The following is a 10732-nucleotide window of genomic DNA, read 5'->3' on the forward strand; positions in this document are numbered from 1 at the left end:
GGGGGGGGGGGGGGTCAAGATTTTGAAGCCCAAATAAGTCCATCCATCCTTCATTAAAAACGTTCCACACGGCTCCGGGGGGGTAATAAAGGCCTTCTGAAGTGATGTGTTTGTGTAAGAAAAATATCCATATTTAAAACTGTATAAACCGTAATCTCTAGCTTCGGCTAACTGTCATACTCGTTCACGAGAGAGTGGTGTTCCAGCGGATGACGTAGGTGTAGCGTAAGCCCCGGTGACAATATGCTAGTCTCGTGAGAACCAAGTCTTGTTTACAGTACAAACTTTGACTTATATTGAAATCTTCTGATATTTTTCTTTAAAAATAGAATGGGAGACTTTGACTAGGGCTGTCAAAAGTAGCCAATATCACTCAGACTGAATATTCAAAAGTTTTCTGAAGCCAATGTAAGACTAAAAATGTATCTGTTCACTGATTATCTTCCGCTGAAATTATGAAGTTGCAGCAGAGGAGAAGTGTGGCTTCAGAAGACATTGAATACAGTGCAATACTAATATGAACCATTATTACAATACTTTAAAGGGGCATTCTGGTCATTTTGAAGCTTAACATCTTCAGTCCCTGTTCACTTTCAGTATATGAAAAAGAGTGACCAGGGTGTATAGGTTTGGTGGCTAAATGATGACTGAATTGTCATTTTTGGGTTAACTGTCCCTTTAAATGAAGTACAGCAATACAAGTATCTAAATTGGTCTGTAAATGGGTCATTCTGCTGTGTACTAGGTTTTGTTACCAGTACTAGATTGTTACTAGTTACTGACTGTCTGACAGCTTACAGCTTGTTCATTCGTTGTGTATCCATCCGCGGATTATCCTTATTAACATTATTGGCTAACATTACTGGTTTAAATAATTTTTGTTTATCTTAATGGTTTAAAAAAAATGTTTTCGGCCTGCCAGTATGTCAGTGAATTTAAACTGATGCTTGCATTCAGAGTATAGGTGTGTGTGTGTGTGTGTGTGCGCGAGTGCGTGTGTGTTATTTGAAGGCCAAGTGCCACTATTGTTGTGTTTTTCTAATGTTAAATAAAGGAGATAATGTTTAAGTATTATTGATATTTTTTCCCTGTGGTATCGACTTGGTATCAAGTATCGTGTACTTTTAGTGGTATTGGTACCGACTACTAGATTTTTGGTATCGTGACATCCCTACTGTGTACACATATCTGACACATAAATCGAATATCTCATTTGCAGTGGGCGAAAGCTTTGGCCGAGTTCATGCAGGCCGCTGACGAGCTCTGCATGAGTTCCAGGAAGTCCCTGTGGGGTCAGTTTTGGTCATCCCACCAGCGGTTTTTTAAATACCTCTGCATCGCCGCCAAGGTTCGCTGCCTGGTGGAACTGGCCAAAAAGGAGCTGGAAGCAGGGAAGGTCAGTCAGATCAGTGACCCTGAACTTTCTCTAATGATTATGTGTGTTGCTATAGGAATTTTACACTTTTTTCTCCTCTCTCTAGTGTGTCGTGATAGGGCTACAGTCAACAGGTGAGGCTCGAACCAGAGAAGTCCTTGACGAAAACGACGGACACTTAGACAGATTTGTCTCTGCTGCTGAGTAAGTGAATTTTGGGCATCATTGAAACCTTTCTGAAATATATGGACACCTTATGACTGCTTCTTTCCAGAGTAGTGCTCTTGCAGTTTCACAATGATAGAAAGGTTTCTCAATATGTGGTCGTCTCACAGGCCATGCATCATTCTGAAACCCAGTGTCATCTGATAACCACTTCCTGAGGCCATCAGCTATTACACAAAACTCTTTTTTGACACAATGTGTTTGTGTGTTCCTCAGGGGTGTGTTTCAGTCGCTGGTCCTCAAACACTTTCCGTCAGAGAAGCAGATGAGAGAAAAAGGAGCGGGGAACAAAAGGAAACGTGAGTCGTGTCGCGCTTTAGTATCACTGTCCATACATTGCTGGTCTTCGTTTATATCCTCATGGTTTAACTGAACGTTCTTCCGCAGGTAAGCCACGGGGACGGCAGCCAAAGCTACCCCGACATGGCACTGATGTAGCGGGAGTGATCAACATCAGCGATGACAGTAGCACAGAGTCTGACGTCTTGGATAGCGACTCCAACTCCTCGCCAGACTCAGTCCAAGACAACAACGACGATGTCATCTTCGTCGATCAAACCAGCTACCAAATGGGTACGCTGACTGTGTATTTCATGGAGCAACTCACATTATCTCCACGCATCCTGATGATTTTCACTTACAGCACCTTTGAAGTAAGCAAAAGCAACTGATCTTCACTTTCATCCTTCCTTAGCATGGTTAGAGGAGAAGAAACAAGGGCTTCTCAACAAGATCGCTGAGCTGGGAAAAGAACTACCTCTTAACACACTGGATGAGCTCATTGATAAATTTGGAGGTCCAGAACACGTATCAGAGGTCATTATTTATGTATTCATATTCCTATACATAGCTACACCTCAAAAACAAGGTTGTGTCCAAGCGCTAAACATTCTTTGTGTCTGTGTGCCCAGATGACGGGACGCAAAGGCCGAGTGGTGCGTCGACCTGACGGCAGCGTCCGTTACGAATCCCGCGCTGAGCAGGCCCACACTATCGACCAAATCAACGTCAAAGAGAAAGATCGCTTCATGAATGGAGAGAAGGTAGAAAGGAATCTCAGAAAGGAAATCTCCAACCTTTCTGCTCTGATTCCTTTGGTGCATCCATTTAAGCCTTACTTTGCTCCCTTCAGTTGGTAGCCATCATATCAGAAGCGGCCAGTTCTGGGATTTCACTTCAAGCTGACAGAAGGGTGAAGAATCAGTGTCGGAGGGTTCACATGACCCTGGAGCTGCCTTGGAGTGCAGACAGGGCCATCCAGCAGTTTGGTGAGTAGACAGCATTACCTAATGTCTACCTAGTAAATTTGTGGCCATGCACTAGTTATTTCATCTACTCTAAGTGGGTCAGTCTTCCAGCTCCAGGCTAGATCACAAGTACTGTTGAAAAGTGGTTACACTGTCAATACCCAAACACAGCGTCAATAATTCCACCTGCATCACCCAGCCACAACCTCTGTTATCAAAGCTCTCTTCCCATAAAGAGTGTCACTATACCACAACAACTAGCTGACAACACTTTCTGTTCTTCAGGTCGTACTCATCGTTCCAATCAGGTCACAGCACCGGAGTACATCTTCCTGATCTCCGAACTGGCAGGCGAGCGACGATTTGCATCCATCGTGGCAAAGAGGCTGGAGAGTTTGGTGCGTCCCTGACATGCTAACTCTTAGTTGGTTTCCATTTCTCAGTAATGTAAAATTTGTAATTACTAATATACAGTGGGTACGGAAAGTATTCAGACCCCCTTAAATTTTTCACTCTTTGTTATATTGCAGCCATTTGCTAAAATCATTTAAGTTAATTTTTTTTCCTCATTAATGTACACACAGCACCCCATATTGACAGAAAAACACAGCATTGTTGACATTTTTGCAGATTTATTAAAAAAGAAAAACTGAAATATCACATGGTCCTAAGTATTCAGACCCTTTGCTCAGTATTTAGTAGAAGCACCCTTTTGCTCTAGTTTTTCTTTTTTAATAAATCTGCAAAAATGTCAACAATTCTGTGTTTTTCTGTCAATATGGGGTGCTGTGTGTACATTAATGAGGGAAAAAAATTTACTTAAATGATTTTAGCAAATGGCTGCAATATAACAAAGAGTGCAAAATTTAAGGGGGTCTGAATAATTTACGTACCCACTGTATATATTATTTTCTCATTTGTTTTAAATAATAATTGTATATAATTGTACTTAAAACCTTGCATTCAATTCACTACTTTGGTCCTGGCATTTCTAACCGACGTGTTTGCTTTTCACAGGGAGCTCTGACTCATGGTGACAGGAGGGCCACAGAGTCTAGAGACCTTAGCAAATACAACTTTGAAAATAAAGTGAGTAACTGACATAGAACAGTGACTGCTAAAAATACTCAGATAAATCATGGACTAACTCGTGGTCTGTTTTGGCTGTTCCTCATAGTATGGCACCAAAGCTCTAGATAAGATTACCAAAGCCATCCTTGGTCAGATCGAAAGCAAGGTACCCCCTCCACAGGACTATCCTGGTGGTGACGCCATGTTCTTCAGAGGTAAACAGGTTTTGTGCATTACTCTTACTCGCATTAAGATGTGGATCAGGTAGAACCGTTATCTCACCAAAGCCACCAATGCCTTCTAATCTTAGACATGAAGCATGGTATGATGGACGTAGGCATGCAATGCAGTCAATCACGCTTGGGCATCAACACTGAAAAAGGTAAGGTTTCCACAAGAGACATATCGCATTTGTTTTGTACACACCTGATGTATTTCCTCACATGCATACTCATATCTCCCCACATCATGTGATTCCTCTTTGATTTAGACTGCAATATCACCAAGTTCCTCAACCGGATACTGGGCCTAGAGGTGCACAAACAGAACTCCCTCTTCCAGTACTTTACAGACAATTTCGACTACTTGATCGAAAAGGACAAGAAAGAGGGCAAATATGATATGGGAATACTGGGTAAGAAGCACTTCTTCTGTTGGTATGGTACTTTATGTTGGATTGATATGCTTAGATGACAACCAAGTATCTGCTTTCTCTCAGATCTGGCACCAGGCAATGATCAGATTTATGAAGAAACACAGGAGAAGTTTCTAACAGCGGGAAATCCTCAAGATGGTCAAGTTATCCTGTACAAGGTCAGTATTTTTTAAAAAGTGTGCATGATACACAAAGTTGCATAGATTCTTCCATACAGAGGTTCATAGAAAACAGCTCTTAAATGGTTGAGCTTAGAAAATATGCCTAAGGCACATGAGTTTCATGCTTGACACGCACTAAAAAACACGCTAATCATCCCTTCCACCAAGAGCAAAGTTTATTTTGAGAGCTTACTCAATGAGGACTGGTTTAACAGCCATTACTGAAAGTGACTCCTTGACCGAGAATAAACCACACTGCAAGACCTTTCTCTTCGCATATATTTGGGATAGCCTGGACATGTTGGACATAAGGATGTAACGATTAACCGTGAGCCGGTTGAAAATCGATTCAAATATGTGACGATTAAAATCGATTGAGATGCCTAACAAATCGCGATACAATTGGAGTAGGAGTTTATATGAATGTATCTCTGAGTGGAACTGACTGTCTTTAGAAAAGTTTACATGGTATTTTATTTTATTTGTGTAACTTGTTTGATTTGGGGTTTGTTTTAAAATTTCTATTTAGTTTTGATACATTTCAATTTCACAAAGAAGCATGCAGCAATAGCCTAATAAAAGGACACCTTTTCATTTACTGTATAATGTCTTCAATCTCATTTTGTTAAAAAATCGTGAGAAAATCTAATCGTGTGTTGAGTGAATCGTTACATCCCTAGTTGGACAGTAATGTGGACATGACTGACGAACATTATCTCTGACAGAACTGTTTGTTTTGTTGAACAGATAAGTGTAGATAGAGGTATGCCATGGTTGGAGGCTCTCCAGAAGGCCCAAACTCTCAGCAACCCGGATGAAGGCTTCTATTTATCCTATAAAGTGAGTATATGAGCAAAAAAGTCTAATCTTTCCAAATTTGCATATAGTTTCCTTATAGTAACACAGAAAAGATTGTTCCTTGATAGAATCTTTCTCTTCAAGGGTAAAGGAGGGTTTATGTGTCATTAGAGTTCTTCAGTAGTTGACTCTGCCGTTGAACATGTTTGTGCCTGTCTTGTTTGCAGTTGAGAGGTAACTATCCATGCGTCCTGCTAGCCGTGCAAGGCCAGGAGCGCAACATGATCATCTACAAACCAAACATCGGCAAGCAGGCCCAAACGGAAAGCCTTGAGAATCTCCAACAAAAATACCGCAAGGTGTGTTCAAATGTACTGATCAGAACAAAGGAGACCTTCCTGAAAATGACATGCAGAGCTGCTGTGGAAAATGTCTCTGCTGCCATCTAGTGAGCATTACAGGTTTAAGACACTGTTTAAGTGATGTTTTCTACATTTGCTTCAGGTCACTCCGGAGGAGGCACAGGATAGCTGGGAAAACCAGTTCACTTTCTCCTTCAGGAAATGTAGCCATGCTAACTGGTGAGGAAAGAGACCTTCCCGACTTGGTACTAGCCAAACTGTGCCCAGAGATTCTAACATGTATGCATGTTTCCTGCAGGAACGGGAGGTGCAAAAAGGTAGAGGAGGGTCAGGAGTGCTTAATGGGCACTCGACTGCGTCAGTATCACATGTTGTGTGGTGCTCTGCTCCGCGTTTGGAAGCGCGTCTCCGATGTGGTCGCTGACGTCACCAGCTCCAGCATTCTCCAAATTGTCCGCCTCAAGACCAAGGACAGCAGCAAACAAGTTGGTGAGTTAACCCGTTAACCCCTTCCTGAGGAGTTCCTGACTAGCAGATTATGATGCTCTGGTCTGATATCCAAAAGTAGTAGGTTCAACGACACCACTACAGCCGTTTGAAGGAAATCAGCATCTTGAAATGGATGTTCTCTCTTTCTCCCAGGTATTAAGATCCCAGAGACCTGCATGTCAAAGGTGCGTCAGGAGTTGGTGAGGATGGATGCAGAGGTAAAGCAGCGACGTCGAGAGAAGGAGCAGCAAGCTCAGGAGCAGCAAGCTCAGGAGCAGCAAGCTCAGGAGCAGCGTCAGGTCGAGGAGCAACAGAGGCTGATGGCACAGCATCAGCTTCAAGAATTTTTCAACCCGAATTTGTTCACCACTTTGCCACCTCCCAACCTGGCCAGCTTACCCACCCCATACGTATCCTTCCCCTCATTCCCTTCCATTGAAACCCCTTTGGAAGAAATCCTGGACTTGACGGTTCCCAATTCCTCATCCTCCTCCCAAGTTAGCACTCAAGCTGACCTGGGTGTGGACAACCTCTCCAGGCAACCCGACCCTACGGTGGATGACTTCAACCTTGAAGAGTTTATTCAAGTGCAGCCGCAGCAGGAGAGCCAGGTCATACAGGAAAGCAATTCAGCACGAGACAAAGACCTGTTAGACATGTTATTGTCCTTGAACTCATTTATAACACCCCTTAGTCAGACTGTCCCTGCCTCTTCCTCCTCAGATGCACCTTCGTCGGTACCCATGGTCTTTTCAAATTCCTTCTCTTCTTCCTTGTCCAATTACCAATCTTCCTCGTCGCTCGTCTCTCTCCCCCCTACGGACCAGCAGATGCTCCCGTTACCCAACAGCCACTGCAGCTCTGAAGCCAACATAAACGTTCGAGAGGTGTTGAACAGCATGCTGCGAGGTGGAACAGAACCACGCCAGTCCATCATTAAGTACCAACAACCCGAGTGAGATCCTTCCAGTCGGACTCTCCTGTAAACGCGCACACACTCAGGGCTGTAGTCTGACCACTGCCGGCGTCCTTCTCCGCCATTGGTCTCGGTTCCACAAGCATGAGATTCTGCTTCACAAGATGGGAGGAAGTTTGGTGTTCGCTCTGTTCTCGAGTCGAATATGATCCCTACACAATTTGTCTCTGGAACTTCAGGATAGTTACCGAGGTGGTCATCCCTGTTTCAGCATCCTGAATTTTAGACACTGGGGTTTCAAAGAGTATTGATTTACCTGAAATAGTTCAAGTGCAAATCTTGGGTTTGGTTTTGGTTATATCATACCACATGGTACATTATATTTTGCTCAAGATGGAGCATGCAGGAGTGAAAAGACACTTGAGGTACTATTTTGGTTCCTCATTGGAGGAACCCTCTGGGGAAGCTCCAGGCACCTTTGAAGGTGCCTCAGATGTTCTTTTGAGTCCTGAATGATCTTCGATATATATTTGAAATCCCTCAAAGACTTGCTTTCATTAAGGGGTCACTAAAGCTGTAAGTTCCTTATAGAACATTACTGACTCTCTCCATTTGAAAGTGTGCCTAGAGGTTCTCCAAAGGGTTCTACCAAAGTGCCGACCAAAAGGAACCCCAAATGGTACCTCATTTTTCTGTAGTATCATTTTATTGTAGCCACAGATTCCAAGTGGGCCTAGCTGAAGTTGTACGAGCCTCACATATGCAAGATGTACCGCAAGGAACCTAAGCTTTGTTTTGCGTCGAACAATCATCAGCTTTACATTTCCATGATGAACTTCTGTTAAACAAAACACTTTTCCTGAGGAGCAAGAGAATATGTGCCTTTGGAACAGACAGTGGAATGTAGACGTAAACACATACTCCTGTACCGTTCATGTGCAGATGTTTGTAACGTATTTATTGCCTTTATTTATCAGGCCTTGAAACAGTGTGCCAGTAGGAGAGCGTAACTACCTACAAATCACTTACCTGTGCAGCTGTCTCTCTGTTGTTCTAAAACAGAACAGTCTGTCCTGCTGTCCCCGGTCTCGCAATGTAACCAGACAGAACGGTAACGGTGTATTAGCTGATTGATTTATTGATCCCAAAAGGGCTTTCGTCACACTTCGGCCCTGTCTTAGTACAATATTTTCATTGTGACCTAGAAACTAAAAAGTCCTTTCTCCCTCACAATCCAGTATGGATAAAAAAAAATAATAAAAAAAAAGATCAGATTTCTTCGTTTGATGCAATGTGAAATGCATCCCTGGTACAGTCAAGAAGGGGCAATGAAACTTTTATCGAGTTTTTTAGCCCTTATTTAATAGAATCATTGTCAGATGTTTTAAATATTTGTATAACAATTACTTGATTATTCGTATTTAATTTTAAAGGGACATGTTTTAGATAATTTTTTATGTTTTCTTTTATTGATACTATGATATTTTGTAAACAAACCGACAAACAATTCAAAGCGAAATGAAATTTTGTTAGACATTGCTCTGCTGCACTGGGTGGTTGAATACTTTGTTCCTTTTTTTCTGTTTATCTTTATTCTTTATGCAATTGATACATTCTTATATATTTTCACAGCAATAGCCAGATATTAATATTGAACTGAAACCCAAATATTCCCTTCAACAGTTCATGGCATCTCAGGATGAAATTTATGTCCAATTAGTTAAAGATTTTTATTTAAATCTGATCAGATGTATCCAAATGTTTAATGTCTGCCTAAAGATAAGGTTTGTCTTGTATGTAAAATCCTGTCATTGACGCATATGAAATATTATTTATTTAGCCATTATTGCATATTTACTGCAGTTTATTTTATTCTTTTCATTAAGGGAAATTCTTTCAGCCACATTTGCACAATTTTTTTTGTGAAATTACATGTAGTTTCTTTCTCCTGCATATAGTTGTTACATACTCGTACAAGAATTTGAATTGTTCCATAATTGTTCAGTGCATCACATTGTATCCATTTAGTTTTCTCAGTGCCTCCCCAAAAAGATGAACATGTGACTTAAGTTTCTGTTATGCATTCTAATAAAGCGTCTTATACAACGAAAGCACTATACGATGAGGCCATGAAACTGGGACAAAGTCAAATGAACCTGTTACTAAATAGAAATGCATTTGACTTGCTCTGTGTATGATTTGCACTAAAACAGCATAAATGAATTTCTGTCTGGTTTGTGATCCAGTGCTGCCATGTTTGTTTGCTCATAGCCCTTCGTGGGAATGTTCAATACTGTAAACGTCTCGATTCATTGGCTTCGCTTTTATATCAATATGGCATTTACGTAATTTATTGCTATGAAAAAAAACATGCTACTGACTATATGTATCTTGAACCATTTTATTCCTGTGTTCTTATGCTTTTGTCATTTTCTGTAGGCCTATTTATAATTTAGATCCAATTGTATATATTGTAAAAAACAAAAACAAAAAAAACAAATTGTGCCTTTCGACTGTTTCTTAAAGAAATTGTTTTCTACGTGTATCTAAAGAATGGAACATATTACAAACTTTGTTATTAACAAAGCAAAAAATAAATAAAATGTTCAGATTATAGAGTTTGTTGTGCGATTATTTTTGGTTAATTGCTGTTGCATTGTTATATGTTGCCAATACAAAAATTGTAGTTTACTGATGACATTTAAAGGGGTCATAGGATGCCCGTTTTCCACAAGTTGATATGATTCTTTAGGGTCTTAATGAAAAGTCTGTAACATAGTTTGGTTAAAATTTCTCAATGGTAGTGTAAAAAACACCTTTTTACCCTGTCAAAAACAGCTCTTTTCAGATCAAGCCGTTTTTGTATCATTTTCTTTTAAATGTTAATGAGCTCTGCTGACCCCGCCCCTCTCTTCCGAGCTGCTCTCAGAGAGACTGTTTACTTCAGCCGCATTCATCGTAAAACTCGCTAATTATCACATTATTAGGAAAGGCGATTTGCAAAGATTCATTACAAAACATACTCACTTCTTCTGTAGATGAGGCTGGATCATGAATGATTCGAGCAAACATAGACGCATTTATGTAGATCGGGGGCGCATTCCCTTCAGAAACAATGTAATCCACTGCAAGTTCAGCGGCTCAGATGTCGGGAGTAAATGACGACTGCTATGTTCATTATTACAACCAACAACAGAAACCCCTCAATCGCTTAGGAGTCATTCTTGTCTACATCTGCTCCGGCGGTGAAACAATGGCGGACTGATGACAGCTCACTCAGGGCGGGTCTAAGGTAAGACGCCAGTCCAGTCTGTGCTGAAACGCTACTGTCAATCAAACTATTGTGGGAGGGGCCTGTCTGTGGGACTTCACACAGACAGGCATCTGAGATCAGCTTGATTTGAGAAAGGGGAAAACATTTAACCAGATTTTT

General features: G+C 41.2%; 1 protein-coding gene across 2 annotated transcripts in view; it reads left to right on the plus strand.

The window, feature by feature from the left end:
• LOC107592676 (protein strawberry notch homolog 2-like) overlaps positions 1–9913 on the plus strand; it is a 22880-nt gene extending 12967 nt beyond the window's left edge. The window contains exons 11-29 of one of the 2 annotated variants that reach the window (XM_016282215.1): positions 1220–1396; positions 1482–1579; positions 1817–1899; positions 1988–2173; positions 2295–2416; positions 2512–2643; positions 2733–2868; positions 3133–3245; positions 3865–3936; positions 4025–4133; positions 4229–4300; positions 4409–4552; positions 4637–4731; positions 5482–5574; positions 5760–5891; positions 6037–6113; positions 6193–6383; positions 6537–6625; positions 6656–9913. In XM_016282215.1, coding sequence (XP_016137701.1) covers positions 1220–1396; positions 1482–1579; positions 1817–1899; positions 1988–2173; positions 2295–2416; positions 2512–2643; positions 2733–2868; positions 3133–3245; positions 3865–3936; positions 4025–4133; positions 4229–4300; positions 4409–4552; positions 4637–4731; positions 5482–5574; positions 5760–5891; positions 6037–6113; positions 6193–6383; positions 6537–6625; positions 6656–7342 — 2808 coding nt within the window. In that variant the 3' untranslated portion in view covers positions 7343–9913. Of the gene's footprint in view, positions 1–1219; positions 1397–1481; positions 1580–1816; positions 1900–1987; positions 2174–2294; positions 2417–2511; positions 2644–2732; positions 2869–3132; positions 3246–3864; positions 3937–4024; positions 4134–4228; positions 4301–4408; positions 4553–4636; positions 4732–5481; positions 5575–5759; positions 5892–6036; positions 6114–6192; positions 6384–6536 lie in introns of both variants that reach the window. The other variant, XM_016282214.1, reaches the window with a different exon arrangement.
• The last annotated feature ends 819 nt before the right edge of the window (positions 9914–10732 follow it).

The sequence above is a fragment of the Sinocyclocheilus grahami genome, unplaced genomic scaffold, assembly GCF_001515645.1.
Source record: "Sinocyclocheilus grahami isolate Dianchi unplaced genomic scaffold, SAMN03320097.WGS_v1.1 scaffold157.1, whole genome shotgun sequence".
Lineage (NCBI taxonomy): Eukaryota > Metazoa > Chordata > Actinopteri > Cypriniformes > Cyprinidae > Sinocyclocheilus > Sinocyclocheilus grahami.